Source organism: Orcinus orca, chromosome 7 (assembly GCF_937001465.1).
Source record: "Orcinus orca chromosome 7, mOrcOrc1.1, whole genome shotgun sequence".
NCBI classification, from domain to species: Eukaryota; Metazoa; Chordata; class Mammalia; order Artiodactyla; family Delphinidae; genus Orcinus; species Orcinus orca.
In genome coordinates this window covers 113,579,914-113,603,665 of record NC_064565.1, presented here as the reverse complement: position 1 = coordinate 113,603,665, position 23,752 = coordinate 113,579,914, and the positions used below count along the sequence as shown (strand labels likewise).

Genomic DNA, 23,752 nt, shown 5'->3' with positions numbered 1-23,752 from the left:
TCTCACTGCTGTGGCCTCTCCCGCCGCGGGGCACAGGCTCCGGACGCGCAGGCTCAGCGGCCATGGCTCACGGGCCCAGCCGCTCCGCGGCATGTGGGATCCTTCCGGACCGGGGCACGAACCCGTGTCCTCTGCATCGGCAGGCGGACCCTCAACCACTGCGCCACCAGGGAAGCCCTATCCATTCTTTTATCCATTTACTTATGTCCATTTGGGTTATTTCCAGGTCTGAACTTTTATGAATATAGCTCCTGTGGGTATTCTTGTACCTGCCTTTGGTGAACATATACACTAGGTTCTCTTGGTTATACATCTAAAGATAGGATTGCTAGGTCAGAGTACAGTGTTCAGATTCTGTAGATGCTGGTGAGCAGCTTTCCACAGTGTTTGTTCTCGTTTACACTCGTCAGCAGTATGAGAGTTCCAGTTGCTCCACATCCTCACCAATACCTGGCATTGGCAGTCTTTTTTATTTCTAGCCGTTCTGATAGGTATGTAGTGGTGTCTCATCGTGGTTGTACTTCCATGACTAATAAAGTTGAACACCTTTTCATATTTATTGACCACAGGAATATCCTCCTATGTGAAGGGTCTGCTCAGATTTTTTTGCTGATATATTAGGGTGGTCTATCACATTGAATTTATTTTTAGGATTTTTTCGGTGTGTGTACCCAGATAAAAATTCTTTGTCAGATATATGATATGGTGCCTTTAAATGAAGTGTCCATTGGTTGTCTGTCTCTACTCTGTGGCTAAGTCCCAGATAGCTGGGGCTGTGTTTAGTTCACCAATGTATTTCTAGAAGCTAGCACATGATAGGAACTTAATACTGGAATTCAATCAGTTGGGATTTCTGGGATAGAATTAACATCGAGCATCTTCTCACTTGTTCACTCATTTGTTGGTGCTGGTTTGCTCTCTCGTCCTCACCTTCCTGTGCCCTCAATGTAATGTAGAGTCAGACTCCCAGATCGCACTCCTGAGAGAGTCTTGCCAGCTGACTCCGTGTTGGCATCTGCAGTGGAGGCACTGGGGGGAGATGAAAGGCGGGAGAGAAGTGCCTCTCTTTCTGATTCAGATTTCTGACAATGTCTCTGGCAGCGGCAGCGGCACTGGCCACACCAACTTCAGTAACGAATAAGTGTGGCTTGCAAAATTACAGTCAAACTGAATTCACAGCTGTGTCAATTCTTTCAGGTGAAATTTATGGCACTGAATGGGAAGGAGTGAGACCTTGAGATGTGGAATGGGGGGATTTGCGCAGACTCAAACAAATCTGAGAATCTTCCACTCACAAATCCTCAGGCCTCCCTTGCAGAAGCAGCAGGCTCCTTAGAGAAATGGCTAATTCCAAATCTGGAGAAGTAAATGATGAACCTAGAATATCTCATGACAAATTAAGAAAGTGCTCAAAGGACGATAGAGATATGGCAAAAGGACACAAATGTCAACTTGGAGGGGCTCCAAATGGACAAATTGTGCACAACAGTATCTGATTATAACCTACAGTGTGTGCATGCATGCGTGTGTGTGTGTGTGTGTGTGTGTGTGTGTGTAAAGCTCTTCCTTATAGTAGAATGCTGACTAATAAACTACAGGAAATCTTGACAACCATTAATAGTTCAAGCAAGAATCATCAATGACTGCTAAAACTAGTGGATAAAAGTTTGATGAGAGCTGGATATTCACATAGTCTCAAAGTATCTCCCATAAAGAGAAAAATCATTACAGTGGAAAAACCTGGCAGATACTATCTTTAAGTAATTAAAGTTAACATCACCAGTAATGGTTCAAACTGACATCATGTACCTCCTGACTGACATCATAACCTCCTGCTATGACGCATCAAGGACATAACATCACTTCTGTAGTATTCCTGCCCAATTGCATAATCTCAATTAAATCATGAGAAAAATACCAGACAAATGCAAACTGAGTGCATTCTACAAAATAATTGTCCTTTAAAAATCTCAAGGTATGAAAGATAGAGGAACTGTTCCAGATTAGGGAAGACTCAAAGAAACATGACATCCAAATACAAAAAGCAATCATGATGGCATCCTGCACCTTTTTGTTTTTTCTTATAAAAGACATTAGTGGAACAATTGGTGAAATATGAATGAAGCCTGGATATTAACTAATAGCATCATATACTTTATTTCCTAACTTTAATAATTGTACTGTGGTTATGTAAATGTCCTTGTCTCAAGGAAACACGCCCTGAAATGTTTAGGGATAAGGGACATGAATGTCATGAATGTCTTCAATTTGCTTTCAAGTGATTCATAAAAAATAGTTACTGAGAGTCATTATTGTGAGTGTAGTTATAGAGTAAAAAAAAAAATAATGCAGGTGTGGTAAAATGTTAGCAATTGGAGAATCTGGATGAAAGATATGTGGTAGTTTTTTCTACTGTTCTTGCAAGTTTTAAGTCTGAAATTATTCAAAATTTTTAAAATCCCCCTTCTCCCCAAAAAGAATCACTGTATTTCAGTGACTAATGAAATAATAGACCTAGGCAATGATCATCAATGAATGTTAAAACTGCTACATGAAAGATCAACAGAACTTTTATAATGGATGAATCAACCTGATAGCAACAGGACTGATGAATTGACATAGTGAAAATGGGACAACCAGACAATGCTGCCTGTGATGCAACAGGACGTACAGCAAGTTACGTATTCTTGGAGGGGGAGGGGAGAATCTGAATCCAATTAAGTTTCTAGACCTGACTACTCATTCACAGATGTGGGGGAGAGTAACAAATTGACACTGTAAGGACGCTCCTTGCTGAGTCCACATTATGGGATGTTCTGTGGGTAAATGATCTTGTTTTTCAATTTTTTTTTTTTTTGAGGGGAAACTGGTTAGACTAAAAGAGACTTAAACATAGCAACCAAATGCGATCCGTGAACCTCATTTTGATTCTGATTCAAACTTTTGTAAAAAGACAGTTTTAAGATAACCTGAAAAAAATCATACAGACTGGGTTTAGATACTAAGAAATTATTAATATTCTTAATGTGGTACTGACATGTTCTTTTTTTAAAGGTATCTTTGTTACCATGCACATTAAAATATTTACGAGTGACTCGATATCTAGGATTTGTTTTAAAATATTCTAAGGGAAAAAAGGTGAGATTAAAAACACAAAATTGGTAAAACGGTAGGAGTTCGTTACATTAGCTGCTGTGACTGAAAGTTGTGTCCCCCAAGATTTTTATGTTGGAAGCCCTAGTCCCAATGGGATGGTATTCAGAGGTGGGGCCTTGGGGAGGTGGTTAGGGTTAGATTAGGTCATGAGGGTGGGGTCCTCCTTGTAATGGGATAAAAAGACGATTTTTAAGAGATAAAAAGATGGGATAGAAAGAGACCTGAGATCTCCTTCTCTGCCATGTGAGGACATAACAAGAAGATGGCCATGTGCAAACCAGGATGACTCTCACCAGACACTTGATCTGTCAGCACCTAGATCGTGGGACTTCCCAGCCCAGACTAAAGACAGTAGTCTACTTCAATGTATGCTGAAGTTTTTTCAATTAATAAGAAAAAAAACTGAACTCAGGCAAAAGCTAATTAAAGACGAAAGCTGCAGTAACCTCAGTACTGTTAAGGACTCAAATCCCTTGGGAATGAAGGTTTACGTCACCCACCAGCTCAAGGGCTGGTGGAAGGCAAAAAGAACATGAAATGGGAAATGAGGAAGTTGTACAAATATCACCCACAGCCTCATGACAAAGAACAGAAACAAAAACTGATGTATATTTTATTCCTTGCTGTATATATACATATATATATATATACACCAATTTTTCATATATATGTGTGTGTGTGTGTATATATATATATAAAAAATAAAATTTAGTCGTTAAGATACTAATTATCCAGGTGAGACTGTAAGTGAATCGAAGAGATATTAGTATCACCTAGAAAAGGATATGATGACTGACCATTAGATAAGGTATTAGTGATTTCCCTAGTTACTAATCCTTCAGTAATCTTACCTTCCTACTCTTCCAACGCCAATTCTTTTTTCTCCCCTGCCCTCCGCCCGCATTTCTTTTGACTGAATATTTAGGACGGTTTCTGATTCATGATGGGACCCTGACCTGCTTAGGGCTTAACTTGACGTTATCAAAAGAAGTCAGAAAATCCAAGTCAGTGACTCATTCCCTTAACTGAGGCTCACCATGCCTTACATTTTGACCTGGGTCTGGTTTAGTAAAACCACAACGGGTATTTGTCAAAGACTCACACTAAAACACAAGTGCTAAATCTGCAAACACCAAGTGTCAGCAATATGCTGCAAAGATGTACAGATGCACACACAGATCACACTTGCACATATGCACTCAGGAGGTGAGAGCTGAAGGAAACCTCACAGATCAGCTAGGCCAGTAGTTCCCCACTCAAGCTGTCCGTTTAGGATCACTTAGGGCACCTAAAAAATAATTTCCAGTGCTGGGCCCCACCCTAAATAAGAAACCATGGGACATGGGGCTCAGGGACTGATTTTTGTTTCAAGTTCATCATTTGATCTGGGCCAACCTCCTCATCTGACAGGCAAGGAAACTGAGACCCAGAGACAGGACAGGAAGGACAGGTTAATAACGAAGCTGGTACTAATATCCAGTCTCCTGGAACTCATGCCACATTACCTTCCTGAGGGGTACTTCTTTACACTGATTTTCAGATGTCTAAGAGGGAGGCTGCCCATTTTTAATACGTCCCATTGCACCTACACGTGAGCCCACAAACTCCCTTCTCTCTTGCAAAATGGCCTACAAATATTTATCAAGCATTTATGTGCTGGGCATTGCACTATGCAACTACATTTTAAGTTACTGATCACAGCTACCTCACAGTTCCCATTTCACAGATGGGGAAATAAATACTTGCCTAAAGGAGATAGCAGGATCAACTTTAAAATCCGACAGCTTGACTCTAGTGCCCCCATCCACAAAACCACTCATAGGTTCATGCCACAGGGTACCTTTAAAAACACACACGCTCACACACACACCAAAAACCTAGATTCTGAATAGAATTGGGGGTTGCTAGACACAGCAAGGTTGAGCCCTTGGAAATCACTCGTTTCCCAGCTCTGCACAAGAATGGAACAGGGCCTGTGCCGAGCCCCCTCGTCAGGGTAACCACTAGGATTCCTTTCCCATGGTGGATGTGCACAGACTCAACCATCCCAAACTCTTCCAACTTCAAAGCAGGCTAAAGAGAATGACAGTGGTAGAGGCTGCTGCCGATGTAACATCCATTCCCTGTGTTTCTTAGAAACAGAATCCCAATGGTATTTGGGGTGGCAAACCACTCAACTAAAACCCCCATTTCCAGCTTTTTTTTTTTTTTTTTGCGGCACACGGGCCTCTCACTGTTGTGGCCTCTCCCGTTGCGGAGCACAGGCTCCGGATGCGCAGGCTCAGCGGCCATGGCTCACGGGCCCAGCCGCTCCGCGGCATGTGGGATCTTCCCGGACCGGGGCACGAACCCGTGTCCCCTGCATCGGCAGGCGGACACTCAACCACTGCGCCACCAGGGAAGTTCTCCAGCCTTTCTTGAACTAACTATAGTTACGTATCCACATTCCAGTTTAAAAGACTAAGGATGTTTGGTAGAGCTCCCAAAAGAGCTCCTCAAGGAAGGCTGACTGAACAGGGAGGTGTGCTCCCTGAGCCTCACCCCAATCCTTCCTCCTGCCTGGAATACAGGCATGATGGTTGGTGCTCTAGCAGTCACCTTGGACCATGAGTGACCTTGAGAATGGAAGCCGCAACCAGGAGGGTAAAACAGAAAGAACCTGGGTCCCTGAGCCACACCAGCCTTGGACTGATGACCTCCAGATTTCACTTGAGAAATAAACTATCTTGTTTAAGTCACTGTTATTTTGTATCTTATTATATGCAGCCAAACCTAACAATGACCCACTGACCCTCAGGACTACTTCTCATGCTAAAGGAAGCATTCAAAGGAGAAAACAACTGACTACCAAGGGAAAATAATCCCCCACTCCTAGATTTGGGGGGACAAGTAAACAATCTTTAAGAAATGATGTCTCTGCTTAAGACCAGCTGGACTGAACTGAGTGTTGAAGCTACAGTGAGTTCCATCCCCATGATGTCATCACTTTGCCAGCAACGAAAGGGGAGGCAACTGCAGCTTTTAGGCTGCAGGGCAGTTGCTGCAATTAGGGAAGAGCCCAGTTCTCTTCTCCTGCTTCCCAACATCTATGTGCTGTTTCTCCCATACATTGAACCATAGCAGTGTTTGTTACTTTAGCTGCAAAACATTCCCACTGACAAATCCCTGGAGGGAAACTCTTCTCTCAGGGGCTCCAGGTGCCCTTCCAGAACCAACACTACCAAAAGCTATGCGGGTCCGTCATACTCAGGGCATCTGACAATGTCTGTAAAATGATCACACATCTGGCTGCCTCAAGGTTCCCAGGCTCTCCACGGTCCCAGCAAGCACTGTGGCTTCATCAGGAATTGCCTGCGCTCACAGCCATCCTCTAGAGCTGGGCTTTTTTCTTTTTGTTCCCAAATAACCCATTAACTATGAGGCCAACTTCCATTTGGAACGTGCTCTCAGCTGCACCTTACTCTATTTAGAACGTGTATGCCTGTTGCACTTCCCACACTGGAAGCAAAGGAGACAACTAGGTTCATTTCACATCAGAATCATACACAGACTTTTTCATTAATAATATGGAGAGGACATTTTGTATAAAACAAACTTCAATTTCTTCACCTGATCAATTTAAAATAGGGTGTAGAAAATGGCACACACACTATTTATGTGTATATATTTGTATATATGTATTATTTAAAATAAAGCCTGAAGTCCCATTATCCTGAAATTAAAAAGAAAAAAATAACCCCTCAATTTAGAGCCAACGAAGAACTGAAGTTCCTTGATATATATGCATCAACTAATTTTATGCAGCTATTTCCCCAAAACAGCAACAACAGTACCTCTCATCCCACATGCTCTTCTATAAAGTGACCTTACCACTCATTCCATCAAGGGAGATGTTGGAGGTGACCATGTTCCCCAACCCCCTGAATCTGAAAGAGCTTGTGACTACTTTCACACAGTGTCACAGGAGTGACACTATGTGACTCCTGAGTCCAGGTCAGAAGAGGTGATGCAGCCTCTGCCCGGTTCTCTGGGGGAAGCCAACTGCCAAAGAAGTCCACCTACCCTGAAGCTGCCATGCTGGAGAGGGCACACGTAGTTCCTCCAGCCACCAACCCAGCTGAGCCCCCCGGCACTAGCCAGCGTCAACTGCCATTCACACGAGTGAGCCCTCGTGCCGCCCAACCTATCAAACCTTCCTAAGATCGCAGCCCCAGCTGACCTCTGACCATAACCAGAGGAGACACCATGGAAGAACCGCCCAGCTGAGCCCTCCCCACAGAGTCCTGACTCATAAAATTACCAATAAAATGCAAGGGTTGCTTGTAAGCCAGTTTGCGGGTAATTTGTTATGTAGCAACAGTATCCAGAACACCGACTACCTTGGGGAAAGTATCCATAATCAAACTACCTTGTCTGGGTATGTTTTTTAAATCTCTGACTTAAAACAACTGGAAGCAAACAGTGTACAAAACAAATACTTTAAAACTCAGGAAGAGTTTAGATAATCTGCAAGTAAGTTCACAGAAAGAGCTAAGAACGTGGTTGCTCGAAGTGGAAGAGTGAGCAAATGAGAATGTGAAAATTGGTAGAACTGAGACAGAAACATTCTTAGGAAAGAGTGGTTTCTTTCCACCATGTGGGAAATTCCTCAGGTAGAAGCAATGCTCCTGGTTAAGCTAATGGAATGTTCCATGACTAAAACGACGTTGCTCCCTGAAGTCTGCCTACCCCTCCCCCAAATGTTTGTGTTTTATTTTAAAATTTCCCCTGAACAAGCATACAATAGAATCTAGCTTGGAAGGTGTGGTCAGGCTCTGGAGGGGGCACCTTCAGGGGTGTGTGTCTGTGTTGTGAGGACAGGAGACGATCTGCAGGTCAGCAGAAAGGGGCAGAGGAGGAAAGACATTTAATCAACTTACCCACGTTTACCTTGACCTCTACATTCTCAAATACAGAACCAAGTCAGCGTTCCATAGCCTGCCAGAGAAAGCCACAGCTGCGTCCATGTCTTGGGTGCTCACTTGTCTGGAGCTTTTCCATGGTGCCAAGAAGATGGTTTGGTGGAAAACTCAGCCTTGACAAGGGTGAGTACAAGAAGTGTACTCAGATAAAATACCACCAGGTTTTATTTAAGTTCCTTTTTATTTTCCTCCACACTGGCAAAAGTTCCGAGGGAGCTTAAAGTTTTGTAAACATTTTAACTATCCCTCTTCCCCACCCCCCACTTTTGAATTTACAAAGCAAAGGAGAGCAGGAGCCCCAATTTTTAATGGTTCCCCATCTCCTCATGCTATTTGATCCAAAAACTATGTACAAGTCTGTAGCAGTCTCTGTATAGTTATTGTACATGTTTAAGAGGGAGGGAGGCAAAAAGGGACAGGGAGAATGGTGATCCAAAAGAATAAAAACAGAAACCCAAATATAATCATCCAAAACCAAACTGCTCTCAGAGCAACTCCAGCCTTCTTCGGGCAATGATGACAGAAAGAAAAGGCGCTCTACCAGGAGCCACCCGAACCACAGCACTTCTTGCACAGGGGCGGACGGTCCAAAGGCTCCAGACCAAAGTGTGATTGGCAATTCCAGGTGATGTTCTGTGGGGGGTTGGCAGAGGCAGGAAGAGTATTGTTTATAAATAGGGCTTGAATACATTTTATATCTGAAGTGAAGGGGTATTATGAGGCCACAACCAGAAACCAGAACCAGGCTTCTCTCTCCTGTTCTCTCCCATCCCCTCCAGCCCACTGCAATCTCCTGTATAGTGGTTTCCATGGATGAAGGTCTTAAAGATGGTCAGGTTTTGTATGTTCTTTTTTCAGAAAAGGCAAGCAACTTGCCATTCCAGAATCTTTAAACAAAACCTTTCGGGGCCACAGCAAGACACACACGCAATGCTCTGAGGAAGCAGATGAAATTCCGGGCTTTTATCAGAAGCAGAAGTTTATCCCTATCCAAAATGAAATTACACATATTCATACATATGGTAAAGATCCTAACTGCCTCTTAAACGAGACAAATTTTCAGCAGAAAGGCCCAAAACAAACTGGTCCTAGTCCTCTGAAGTAAAAATATTTATGGGAAAAAATCCGTTTTTGTAAGAAAGAAAAATTAAAAATAAGTCCCTCTCCCAGGCCACAGGGCTTCCTTTGTCCAATCAGGTTGGAGTATGCCAGGGGAGAAGTCAGCTTGCTTGGAAGTCACTATCTAATGAAGAAAAAACATGAATCCTTTCTCTGAAAGGATGCTCAGAAAGAAGAGGCGAGGGGTGTGCAACATCAAACCAATCAATCTAAACTCCATCCCACTCAGGGCCTCTTTGATGCAATCCCAGAGTTAGCAGCGGCAATGCAACCTTCAGACTGGAAGAGCTCTCACTGTGTCTCTGTCGGACACTCAAATCACAGTCCATGGGCGTTTTTGTTGCTGGCCAATGTCTGTTACCATTAACTCTCTTCATGATTGCACCAGTCAGACCCCATGCCCATTTTTTTTGGGGGGGGGAGGGGAGAAGGAGAAGAAAAACAAAATAGAAGGAAAAAAGTGACAAGAGAAAGTAAATTGCTATTGGCAGATCCCAACACACTTTCTGGGAGACAGTAGGTGAAATCACGGCACAGTAAACACGTCTGCCCAAAATCAGCCTTGTTGGGGAGTAATCCCAACTGCCACCCCCAAGACACAGGGTCTGGTCCACTTATCTACAGTCTGAGATGCTCACCAACAAAAATGGTTTAAAGAATCTTGGACACAAAGGGCTGGAAGAAAAAGCCTGAGATGATCGGTTCTGTGATTTGTTGCAGTGATAAAGAGTATATGGTGAGTAAGTGTCGTGTCCAAAGGTGCAGAATCCATGGTCAGCAGAGAAAAGAGGGAAGGCCAGTCCGCTCTGGCAGGTGCTCAGTAGTCATCCAAAGTCTCGATTTCACCCATATTGAGTCGCTCCGATGAAGCATTGACTGAAAACCCTGCAGGGAAAAATTGGCAACGAGTGACTGACCACACCCAGATGACCATGTGGCTCAAATTCTAGGCAGGCAGCTGGAATTTTAGTCTCCTGTTTTTGAGCACACAAATAGGGATACTAAAAGGAGGGAGAAGAAAGGATAAAAGTCAATGTAATGGTTTTTTTGCCCTTCCAATTAGACATTCTATTTTTATATGTTTTATCTTAAGGTTCTGATATAATTTAATTAGGGAGGAAACACACACACACACATAAACCCAGCACCACTGCTTAAAAAGAACTGCAAACCACTGCCTTAGAGAGTCCTGAGTAGAGCCTGGGTTTTAAGTGTGTTTTAAGGGCCAGGTTGGCTAGGGGGGAAGTTCATTCAGAAGGTGTACCTTAAAAGAATGGGGCAGGGGGAGGGCAGGAGTAACACACTAAGTACTTCGTAACCACTCGACCAAATGACTGTGAAATGTGAGTGGGAATAACACTATTGGGTTGGCCAAAAATTTCGTTTGGGTTTTTCCATAAGATGTTATAGAAAAACCCAAATGAACTTTTTGGCCAACCCAATACTTCAGCCCCATTCGCTATCGGAAATACTTTGGGTCCAAAACTTTGTCAAAGTTCTGGTCAAGAGATTTTGCTTTCAGTGGTAGGAGGCTCCAGGGAAGACCCACTACAAGATCCTTAGAGCCCTCAGATGTTCTTCCTATCACAGAGCAGACAGCACAGAAACATTAAACTACTTTATTCGACTCAATCTACTCTAAGTAGACCAGCAAAGGGAAGGATTTCATTTAGCAATATTAACTGACTGAAATGCAATCTGGTTTAGAAAAAGCAGTACTAGCACAGCCACTGAAGGCGACAGGCAGCACTTACAAACACTACTGAGGTTTGGAAACCTAATGCCATCAGCACGTGTAATTTTTCAATGAACTCCATGATCAGAGATTGATAAAAAGTACTATTAACAAGGCCTCTTTGAAATGAGTGATTCTCAGAAAGCTTTCAGTTCATCCACCCTAAATGAAATCCCAAACTGTTTCAGCTGCTATTTGAATATCAAAAAGTAAACAGGCGATGCTCTCCAGTCTAAAGGCAGTTCTGTTAATATTGAGTTTTCTGCCCCCTCCTTTTTGTTCTTTAATGTTCAAGTTTACAAATACACATTTTAAATGTACCAATAATAAACAAAAAAATGCCTTACATAATAAAAATAGCTTAATTACATTACATTCTTGATTCCAAAATATCATGACTTGAAAAAATAAACACGCCTATTTATTAACCAAGGAAGCTGTGGTATAAGCTGCTTACAAGGCCTCCTACTGGGAGAGGCTAGGATTCCAAATCCCAACCTGAGTTCTACCCCTCAACTGTGTTCCCATAACCTGCAAGATTTTTTCCCTTGAAAATAATGAAAGGCTTAGTGTTCATATTTGAAAATAACAGTTAATTAGGTAAGTGCAAAAAACCTAAAGACCAAACAGTATGAAATGAACTATGACTCTATTCTGAAGCAGGTTTTTCTTTGACTTCACATATATCTCAAGAACAAATGAAATGTGATAAAAACAATAATGAGCCACATGAAATAAAAGTGGGAATGTAACAAAAACACAAACTAAATCAATTTTAGTCATACAAACACAGGAAGGGAAAAGAAGCCTGGGGCCAAACAAAGTTAAGTATTCGCTGCTATAATATGACGATTACCGGGCTGGGCTTTTAGCAGACATGGTCTCATTTACCTGTCCAAAAAACCAGTAAGGAGGGCACGTCTCCTCCCCACTGGACAGAAGGGGGAGCTCTGGGATATAATGAGACCCCATGCAATACAAATGAGGATGTAAGCCCAATATGCCCAGCTCTAAAGACTATATTAGGTTCAGAACAACAGACTCCCACTCACATAATTTCTGTAAGGTTTGGGAGACTGTTTCTATAAGGAAAGTATGACTGGTGAAAAAATGGTATTGTGTGTGTGTATTTCTCATATCCAAGTACAGGATGCTGGCTCACAATGGCACTTGGTAGCTCTAAAAACTAGAAGAAAACACAAGAGTACAATGGAGGACATGATCATTAAAATGAAGCTGGAATCTCTCTGAAGGTTTGTTTTAGAAGCAAAATTCTCTTTTGATCAACGATCACTTTCTCAATGGATACTTTGGGGTCAAATTAATGGATACTTTGGGGTCAAATTTGAAGCTGTTTTCCCATTATGTGCATGGGGAACTTGTGACTGATGGATGTTTGTTAATTTTTCTTAATCTATAAGTCAATAAGGCATATATCAATTAAAAACAATAATAAATGGATATGAGTAGGTAAGGGGCAGAAATTATCAGATGAATTTCCAGAGGAAAGTTTAGTTGAGCAGAAATTCTCATTAAATGGTGCAAGCAAGAGCCCACCCAAGTGAGCTTCTTATTTTGTTGAACAGTTTTACTTCCCTTATATTTAATTTTTTTTTCTTCCCTTTCAAGATACATATTCCTTAAAACTCTATTCCTAGAATGACCTATGTCTCATTCCCTTGAAGGGGGATTTTAAGTCCCTTTCTTTCTTAGGTCTATAAGAGGAGATGGGGTCAGATCAGATATTTAATCCAAAAACCTTTACCTCATTTTCAGAGGAACCTTTTCCCTGAGAACCTTTTCCCCCCTCCCCCCACCAAGTACCACAGCTAAATAGTGGGGGATTCTTAGCTAGAGCTCACAACCAGAACTGAAGGAACACTCTTAAATCTACATTCACCTATCTCTGTCAAAACTGGATAAATTTTGGACTGTTCCATCCATCCTTAACATAAACTTCCAAGACATGCAGAAGAAAACAAAATTTCGCCAGATCTCTAGGTTTCCGAAGCCAGCTTGCAGAGCACCAGTTCCCGAGGGCAATCCTCAAAGCTGGGTTTCTGTTACTGATATTTTGATTTCTCCAGCGCAGGAAACCTCTGAAGTATGGATACTACCAAGGGCAGAGCAATCTACCTCTTGCTGTGCTATCAGCTCTTTCATCTCTGTATCATGCCTCCTAGTCACTTCACGCTCAATCTACCCAACACTTAAACACTGCATCATTCCCCCGTAAGCCTGCTCCACTTTCCAGGGCTCATCATTTTAGCAAAAGGGCAACTCTTTTCATCCGGCTGCCCACACCTTTCCATTCTCCTTGTCCATCCCCTAAATTTCTAAAATCCATCTAACTCCTCTCCATCTCCACTGCCAAAACCCTATTCCAGGCCACCAGTACCTTTCATCTGGTCTATACTGCAGCCTCCTAATTTTTCTGCCTGATTTCCCAATCTGCCACCTTGGCCAATATAACCATTCTATTCCAGACAACACAGTTTTATAATAGCCTATTCTACATTCATAAATAGAGAATAATATTAATTTCATCATTGCCTGTGAGGTTGTTAGGGCCAACTTAAGAAACACAGGTGGCCCATCAGCTTTGCCTATGCTGTTTATTATTCCAGAAACACCATTCCCTATCCTTCCTGTCTTTCAAAGCCCCAATTCAGGTGTCACCTTTTCCCCAAGGAAAAGGCTGCTCTGTATGAAGACACTGGTCCTCAATGTTAGATAAGAGTAGCCATGGGTAACACAGAAGAGTGAAAACAGGCCTGCTCTGAAACCCCAGCTGCACTGCTAAATGCTGTGTGACTCTGGGAAATGTCTTAAATCCTCTAGGCCTTGGTTTACTCATTGGTAAAGCTGGAACATCACCTCATAATGCAGGATAATTATGAGAATTGTATTATACACACAGTGAATGTCAACAAATACTGGTTCTTTTCTGTGAACATGTGACTGGATTTATGGTCTGCTTCCACACAAATCAGCATTTTAAATAACTTTTTCTGTTGTCCATTAGTATTATTTTCCAACTAAACTGAAAGTTTTTTTTAAAGAAATTCATGTTAGATATGAAAAAAGACTTTAAAACTGAAGGCACCGCACAATGTATTACTTTTCTTACTCCCTGTAGCACATGAGGCATAGCTCCTGCACTGAGATGCCCAGTAAATACTGACTACTAACTTTGAACTGGTCAAAAACATTTATTTTTTATAAGAAGTATTTCCCTTCATGAAAAACATTCCACCATGGGACTCACATATAATCTCCCACCAACACCCAGCTAAGACATTAGGCCTGTGCTCACCTAATAAACTGGGATCTGCTCGGACCATCTTCTGCTTTTTCTTCTTCTTGCCACTTTGTACAGCTTCAAAATTAGACTGTTGGTTGTTGCTTTGATTGGTCTGAAATACTGAATGGAGTGCACTGTGGTTCATCCCCCACACAGAGTCCTGTAAAACGAGATAGCACAACTGAGGTTACATGGTGGATACAGGCTTGGCCCACTCCGAGGAAATGGTTGACCTGGGTCTCACCTTACCAAGGATGAGTTTAAAAACAGAAAGCCTACCGTGGATTCTGGTAATAACGAAACTAAGAACAGTCCACTGAGGCATGCTTTCCCTTCATTTAGATTCAGACATCCCACTTGAGCTCTGTCTCCACAAGGCCCGTCCTGGTAACTCCAGGTGTCCACACTGCTGTGACAGCACAGCTGTCAAAACCTCTCCAGATATACATGGACTCTGTATCATCCACTAGGAATTGGCTCTTTGGTAATCCACACCTCTCACCTACTCAAAGTGGAAGGTTCCTTTGTTCTCTGGGGCCCATCAACAACGTGTGAAATGTCTGACAGGTTATAGTACTGTCAGTACTGGGTACCAGTGGATCCTGAGCAGCAGAGAGCTAACATTTGTAAGTTTTAACTATTTAAAACCAAATTTATGGTCTATGACAAGTTGGAATTTGCAATTTGACAGAGGCACTTATATGAACCAAGAACAATGGGGCTGATATGCCTAACAGAGAATGAATGGCTATATTTGCTAATTGGGAAATTCACAAAGGTCTCTGGACACTGAATTTGAAAATATCAAGTCCACCATGTTTTAAAAGGTTCCAGTCACGTGATATACAAAAATGGGAACATTGTTCTAATTTTCATTTCTCTGGCTGCTCAACATTTCAAGACATTAACACTCACAAGGGCACTGCACTCACTCTGCTGCCTCATACCTGCTGCTGCGGCGGCGGCTGTTGCTGCTGCGGCTGCCGCTGGCTGGCTTTCTGTTTGGCGCGGCGCTCCAGGAACTGCTTGGCAAACTCCTTGGCCTCAGAGGTATCTCCTAAATAGGCCCTAATGTAATCATGGACCTCATAAGGAGATTCTACTTCTTTCAGGAAAGAAACAAATGTGGGAACTGTAATATGAGAGGAAACAAGACATAAAGAGTAACAATGAAATATCACACAGAAGAGATCAGTTTCAGTTTTTAATATATTTTAACACCCAATACAGACATCAATGATGGAGACTTGAAAGGCATGTAGCTATTATGTTAAATATTCTTCAGTCTCCTCTGGAGTAGTAGTGGGGGGGACCCACTATCACTGCAATGCCCCAAATCATGTGAAATAGCAAAGAGACAAAGATACCATGCATGTTTAGTTTCACTAAACGTTATTTTGGTAGAAACTAAATCATGTTGATCGAAACAACTGTTTGTCTAAGGCTAAAGTCATCTGGGGATTCATTTCTTTTTCCCTTAAATTCAATCAGTATTTATTAAGTGTGATAATGTGGGCAGGCACCACAACAGATACTGAAGATATAGGCATAGCCTCCTTTCACTTCACTGAGATATCGTAAGTTTACAAGAAAAACGGAACATGAAGCAGTGTGGTGCAGGAGAAAAGCACAAGTATCAGAGTTAGACAGACATGGGTTTAAAACCTGATTCTGAAATTTGCTGACTGTGTGACCTTGATGAGTTACTTAACCATTCTGAGCCTCTGTTTCCTAATTTATAAAATGGGGATAACATCACCTACATTGTAAACGTATGTCATAAAATTACTGCAAAAATTAGATACCTAGGATAACACATGTTAACCCCTATAAAGTGCCTAGTACATGGTAGGTGCTTAATGGATGGTAGCCATTGCTATTTTTCACTACTCTTTTCTCTGGCTCGAGCGGACCATTGGTTATTGTTACAATGCTACAAAGGAACCCTTCAATTCCTTTACTGCTCTGTTTTTAAAAGATTCTTGGTTTTAGAAAAGACATCAGAGGTGGACTAGTTCAACAAAGCCCATGAGTTATGGGAATCCCTTCCACACCAAGCTGGAGGGTAAGGGAAAGACTCACTTCCATCTAAGGCTGATAATTCTTCTTTGTGAACAACTAACAATTAGCAAGTTTTTCTTCAAATTGAGCTGAAATCTTTTCACTTGCATACATTATGGGTCTTAGCTTTATCCTACACAAAGTAAGTCTACTTGCTCTGTCACATGATTCCCACCCCTGCCCCCAAAGGCAGGAAGGGAAAAACCTCACATCACCTCAGACTTCTCTTGCCCAGGCTGACCTCTGTCCCCACTATAACAGTTACTCTCCTTTGTCCATCTGGCAATGCCCCCCATAAAATGAGCAGTATGGAACTATGACCTCTTCTTCCCTGTACATTATAAGACAGCCTAAGATAGCATCTACTTTTTGGTAACCACTGATAACCTATTTCAGCATAGTATTATAGAACTTTTCTATAATACTATTAAAGAGTCAAGTTCCTATGGTAGGTGCAGGACTTGACCTCCATCAGATTTCACCTCCTGAGTGTTGGCCCATCATCATTCCAATTTTCTAACTCTTTGTGGGTCCTGCTCTGCCATTCCACATGCTGGGTTTCCCTCCCCAATTCTTACCATCCAAGTTATTTGCCGTATTAAGGGCATGAAGCATCTGTTCACACCACTGGGTAAATCCATCTTGGGCTTTATTTACTCCCTGAAAGAGCTTCAGCAATTTTTCTTCTTCTTCTACTTTCTTATTCTGCCGGTTAGACACACCTACAGATTTACTAAAGCAAAACAATAGGGCGATATTATATTCCCAGAAACTGTTACTATATGATTATACTCTAACACCATAAATAGACAATGTCTTGGCAACACCGGATGGCTGTCCAGCAATCCAATTCTTGGCTCCAAAAATGAAAACAAACAAACAAACAACAACAAACCCGAAATAAAAAAACTGAAATACTGGGGGTGGGGGGGGTGGGTTACTCAATACCCCTTAAAATCTAGCCTCAGTTAATACATTCTAGTTTGTGAATACAGGGCTTCTTTTCAGAGAAATTATTAAATGTTCCCCTATGTGTCCTTCAGTAAGACTTTAAATTTTGCTAAGCCTCAGTTTCCTCATCTGTAAAATGGTACTAATACTTCTTTGGGTTATCAAAAGGAATAATGATACTATATGCAAAGGCCTAGAGCATAGTGCCTGGCAAAAATGCTCAATAAACTGACATTTAGTGTCCTATTCATAACACATTAAGCCCTCAATCAAGAAGAAATACTCTGACAACAAACACTACCATTTATTAAGTAGTTACTATGTGCCAGGCACTTTACTAACTACTTCACATGTATTCATTTAATCTTTAGAACCATACCCATGAAGTTATTATCTTCATTTTATAGATGAGGGAACTGAGGCTCAAAGAGGTTCCCTCTTGCCCAAGGTCACACAGCTAATAAGTGGTAGTGCTGGGATTTGAGTTGATGTATTTAACATTAAAACCCATGTTCGTTCAATAAAACTGTATACTAAGGAAAGAAAGATGAATGTAAAATGTAACTAATTTATCATAAAAATAAAATGGTTTTAGTGTTTATAATACTCATAGTATAAGTAACTTAAAAATATAAATTTAGAGAAAAACGCTAAAATCTAGAGAATACCTTGGTGAAATATTCCACAGCAATAACAAAAATATTAAGTGGTTACCATGTGACAGGCAATGGACTAAGTGTCCAGCAACCAAAGGAGCTCCTAGTATAATATAGATGTGTTTCCACAGGGAAGAAAAGCAATCATCAAACTATGACCTCACATGGTAGGATACAGGTGAAAATAAGTAAAAACTAAATAACTACCTTTCTCTGGCCACCCCATATCCTACTCCTCACACGCCGCTTCCCCCAACCCACCAAAGAGCATAGGTTGATCATTTTGAGCCCTACCTGAGACTGGCGTTTTTATTTTTGTTTGTTGAATTCCTGGGTCCCACCTCTTTCACTGCATCATCCCAGAATCCCATGTTGGAATTTTTAGTGTCAGCATTACTCCAGATACTACTGACTAGGTCAGATGCCCACTGGTTAGGGGGACCAGCATTTATAGAGCCCCAGACAGAATTCCCAAGGCTGGTGTGCAGGTTGGAATGCTGTTAAAGAAAAGGAGACAAATAATTACAGTTAACAATATTAAAAAGATAAAAAGGGAGTCCACAAAAGTTAGGAAAGATAACTTAACTTATAACACCAGTCCATACAGTGACTGCTTAGGAAAATGAACCCACCGGATTATTCCGGGCTCTGCTGGGTTGCTGGTGCTGCTGCTGCTGCTGCTGCTGCTTCTGCATTTGCCTGGCTTCTTCCTGTTGTATCTCCAGAAGGGACTTTGCAGTACCTGCGGGTTTGCTGACATTCCCCCACCCTGAGAGTTTCTGCTGTTGCTGCTGTTGCTGCTGCTGGAGAGCTTTCATCAATTCCCTCTGCTGGCGCCTCTGCTGCAGGCACAGAAACAGAAGGCAACTCAGGATTCCGTTGTTTAAAAAAATAGTTACAAATGTCCAGTATACTAAATGGAATATAAATACATAGCAGCTATATGAAATTAAACACCATGACAGAGTTAACTCCTCTACTGCAAATAAAGATGTAAACTGCCAGAAGTACTAACAGGAGAATAAAAAGAAATTAAGAATTACTTCTTAAAAATTAAGTAGGGCTTTTGGTTAAGCATAAAGGCAAAATATATGTTTACTTCCAAAGCCCTACCAAAATGACAGAAAAAATTTTTTTTCTAAAGCATAAACCTTAAGGACAAAGAGAATAAAATAGACTTTAAAAGCTGGAAAGCAGGCAGATAAAGACAGCCAATATAACAGACCCAGTAAGTTGAAACCTAAGTAAAGGAAGCTCAGAAACAGGCCAATTCACAGAAAAAGCTCAGGAATTAGAGGTAGGGGTATCTCACATAGAAGAAGACAGGCTGAAGGTCTGTAAAAAGCAGCACGGAGACCCTGACTACCTCCCCAACCCAAAGCAGTTAACAGCTATCCCTCTCTCCCCAGAAGAAAATTAAAACTTTCCATTTTAAAGAGGCTGAACCAGATTAGCGGATTAGTCTATAGGAAAGCTGACCCAGGACAAGAGAATACACCTACAGATACCAACAGATGGTGGGACTCCAACAGAACAGACCATTACAGAGACCACTACGGAAAAGCCCAGCAAGGTGCTGTATATACCAGAACCTCCAAACAGCTTTTCTGTGCCTTATTCCTAAATATGAATGAATAGCCCAGGATCAACAAACACTTGACAGAGCTTCTAAGATGAAAGCCAAAGACCAAATCAAACAAAATTCTGTGGAAACAGAAACAAGACAAGGGAAAATAGGAGCTAGCTTTTTAAAATGCTATCAGTAAGTAATATTTTTAGAGGTAAGGTAGTGCAGTCAGTAAAACAAGAATAAGAGGCTATAAAAAGAAACACTTAGAGTAACAACATATGGACTCAGAACTTCAAAATAAGAGAACATACATTAGAAGTTCAACAGAAGGACTGAAAGATAGGACTGAAGAAATACCCCATCAGAAAAGATAAGAGATGGAAAGCAGGAGAGAAAACCAGAATCAGTCCAGGAGGGCAACATGCAGATGACAAGAATTCGAGAAAAACAGAGCACCTGTGCAGCAAGCCAAGCGTGCGTTCAGATCTGAACAGATTACAGGGTCCTGGAAAGGACACCTCCAGGGAAAGAATGAAACAGAATTGCCATAGGTTTTCCCTATGTGAGAAATATGTATGGAGTGGCATTTTATACCTTTTGAAGAGTGTAGGAAGACTTAAGAGTTCAAAGAAAATTAATCAAATAAAAACACAAGGCAATTATTAACTTCTAACAGACAAAAATATGAACAAGAAAAGACCTGTGATTTCAACTCTGATGACCACTATTATTATTTTTAAGCGGAGACCAAAATTACTGGAACAATTTCTAGCCTTGAAGGGGGAAGATGTAGTCTGCTCTGCATTCAGCTGTTAAACTTTTAGAAAAGAGAGATGATTTCAGAGAAAGTTCAGTCTATTTTTTTATTTTAAGAGGGTGGGAAATAAGATAATTTTTGAAGGTGAAGCAACATTTTAACCTACTGGATGACATCGTGCACACTACATGGTAAACTTGTACAGACAACTCCCGGGGCCTTCAGTGAACCACACCACCGAGACCAGAATGACAGCTTGCATTCGCGAACAACTTGACTGCTCTGCCTCAAATTATATCCACATAAATCACTTTCTTCAAGACTCTGCTACCTCATGCCACCTTTTGAGAGAGGCCTTCCCAGATAGCACTACCTAAAACTAGACAATCACTACTACCACCAATACTAGCCCCAACTCCCAACCCTCTCTCTATGCCTCTCCTCACTTTATTGTTCTTTCTGACACATATTGCCTCTAGAACTCCATGATTTACTTAATTTTTATTGTCCATGTCCCCTCAACCAAAGGTAAGCTTTATGAAGGCAGAGAATTTTGTCTGTTTTAGACTCAGCTATATCCCCAGACTGAAACTGTAACTGAGTAGCAACTATGTGATGGACAGATGGATGGATGGGTGGGTGAATATGGCACCTAATGGCATGCTGAGCCAAACCATTTTCCTTATTTTCTCTCTTCTATCAAGAACTGTGCTCTGCTGCCCCCTCCCCAACCCCTTTCACTCTTCTGTATCCTTCCTATCCTAATGAGGAACTGTAGGATACAGACTTACAGGCAGAGAGGCGTTATTTCTGTCATATTTTAAGTTTTTCTAGGTTAGTCAGAAAACCCAATACCCTTTAGGGAAAAAAGTATTCTACATTCTAAGCATCAAATTTATAAAAGGATATCTGCATAAAACTCACCCCCAATTTTGAAACACCCAAGTAACTTTTATTTACGAGCTATTCTCTCAAGAGCTATGGTTAAAATGTTTAAGGTAACTGAACATGTATGTATCCAATCTTAATGTTATTCCTATGAGATCCTTCATACTTGCTGGAGACCATATTACAGGATAAAGAGGTGAATAACACATATCCAATTCAGACACACAGCAGCTCTGACAGTAACAGTTATCTTTAGTAGCCACTCATCCATGATGCACACTAGCTATTCACTGACTGTCTAGATCACTGTTACTTTTAAAACTTACCTCCTCTCGAAGTTGCCGTTCTCGTTCCTCTTCTAGTTTTTGGATTTCAGCCAATGATAGTGTTGCCTGGGACTGACATGCTGTCGTATTGGACTGCTGGCCCCATGTTGAAGAAGAGGGAAGCTAACAAAAAAGGAAGGCAAACGAGTTCATGAGGAAACATGTACAGGAAACAAAGGGGCAATAATGCATTAAGCACAGCCAGAACATTCATGTTTCTTTCAACTCCATTTATAACACTCAATTCAAATTTCCTTCTTCAATCCTTTTACGTACTACTCTCCCAGTCAGTCTGCTTTTACGTAATTTTTTTGTCACAAGATTATTTTAAAACAACTTAAGTACATCAATACACTTTTATTTGATCTACCATTACGAAACTGCAAATTTGTTACACCTGGCATTGACATATACACCAATATACAACCATAAAGAGAAAGAAGTAAACAAAAGAATCACTAAGTTTTTAATCCAAGGAGGTAATAAAGGACAAGATATGCTACTTTCCAATGAAAGTAGCAAGGGCAAGATTTGTGAAGGGAGAGCTGAGGTTGGCAGCTGAGGAAAGATGCCAGGCACAGTTTTCTATCAGTCTTTCATGAAAGGGAGTTAACCAGGCTGTGCCTTCTAGTAGTGAGCACTAAGCTGGTTTTAATCAATAGTTCTATTTTTCCTATGCCTTAAAATTATCAACTAAAATAAAGTGTAAATATATGAGTCCTGAATACTTTAGTGTTCTCAAAAGCTTGATTATTTCTAGGGGAATCCCTTGGCCTTTCTGGGCCAGAAGAAAGATACACTCTAATTTTGAGACATCTTAAGGCTCTTAAAAGTAAACAAAAACCAAATCTAACCAGACTTAAAATATGTTTAATAGAAACAATACATGAGCATGGATGGATCAAAACAAACAAAATGCCAAACAGTCCCAAAAAAGAATGGCTCTTCAGTAGGAATCTCTAAAACTGGAACTGATGCGATACGAGTAAAAACAGTTTAAACTGTCACTGATGTTACCAGACAGCTCTCCAAATGAGTACCCTCAACACTACCGAACATAATAGATCCTTTAACATTTTTTGCCCAATGATGGGTAGTACCGGCATTTCTCTCAAAATGCACCTGTGCTAGGGTAGGAGAGGGGTACAGGAAGCAGCTAAGAGAGAAAGATGGGGGACTAAGTAGGCAAAGTTGAGCACAAATGAACTCTTTTTCTCCACAGGAAATGACACGTTTTGGAAAGCACTATCAAGATCAAACCTGGCAGCAGATCTCAAACCTGGTGGCATCACCTGGAGGACCCGTAAAAATGTAGATGCCCCAGCCCCACACTCAAGGAATCAAAAGACCCAAAGGTAAAGCCAACCAATTCGCATATTTTTGTAATTCTGATGCAGTCAGAACCAGCAACCACTGATGCTGTCGAAAATCTCAGTGGCTGTATCACCCCACGGTACCCAGAAACCAATCGCCAGTCCTCTTCAGCAGAAACTCAGCCAGCATCAAGGACAGATTCACTGCCTCCTGAAATGGCCTATTCCTCTTTCAAGAACCTCTGAAATCCTCCTATATTTTGTGCCAAAGTATACTTCACTGTACTTTTTGCTCATGATTCATGAGTCTGCTCTCTGGAGTAATGCAGAACAAATCTAAGTCTTTTTCACATGACAGACAAACGTCTGCAGATAGCTATCAATTTCCCTTAAATCTTATTTGTACATAAGAAATAATACCCCATCACTCCATCAACATTGCCTCAGGGCATTTTCCAGTTCAACCAACATCCTGTACTGCCCACTCAGAGAACTGAAGTTTGTCAATCACGCTTTTCATAACAACTCTTTCCCAAGTCAGAAGCAAACAGTTGGGAATTTGGTACATTTTCTGCCCCCTGAATGTCTAATTATACTTTGCTGATTTAAAAAACATTACTTTTTTTTTTCCTGCCCTGACATTGCTACCTAACTTTTTCAACACTATTTTTGATAACATTTCTTTAAGAAAATCTGCTAAAACTCAGTAAGAACAGAGAGTCTGCAGTACCATGACCCACTCTCTCCCAACTCCTAGCTCAGCCAGACAGAAACACTACTTCAGATGAAGGCAGCAAAGAACACAGGCCTCCCTCTCTCCCCGTTAGCTGACAGTCAGTGGGCTGCCTTCCCGGGAAGTGCATGATATCAACAATTCTCATCCTGGCTCCAGCTACCTGTTGCAAAGGCTAAGCTACGGACAAACACAGCTGAGAGGAGAGGTGGCTCCCTTCTT

General features: G+C 41.4%; 1 protein-coding gene across 6 annotated transcripts in view; it reads right to left on the bottom strand.

Moving 5' to 3' along the window:
• Positions 1 to 8,279: 8,279 nt before the first annotated feature.
• GIGYF2 (GRB10 interacting GYF protein 2) overlaps positions 8,280 to 23,752 on the bottom strand; it is a 126,587-nt gene continuing 111,114 nt past the window's right edge. For 5 of the 6 annotated variants that reach the window (XM_033425206.2, XM_033425164.2, XM_033425182.2 and 2 more), the window contains 7 exons: positions 21,485 to 21,607; positions 18,576 to 18,785; positions 18,238 to 18,440; positions 16,915 to 17,069; positions 15,223 to 15,407; positions 14,288 to 14,435; positions 9,061 to 10,121 (listed from right to left, as the gene is read on the bottom strand). In XM_033425206.2, the coding sequence (XP_033281097.1) occupies positions 10,054 to 10,121; positions 14,288 to 14,435; positions 15,223 to 15,407; positions 16,915 to 17,069; positions 18,238 to 18,440; positions 18,576 to 18,785; positions 21,485 to 21,607 (1,092 nt within the window). In that variant the 3' untranslated portion in view covers positions 9,061 to 10,053. Of the gene's footprint in view, positions 8,751 to 9,060; positions 10,122 to 14,287; positions 14,436 to 15,222; positions 15,408 to 16,914; positions 17,070 to 18,237; positions 18,441 to 18,575; positions 18,786 to 21,484; positions 21,608 to 23,752 lie in introns of those variants that run through there. The other variant, XR_004482466.2, reaches the window with a different exon arrangement.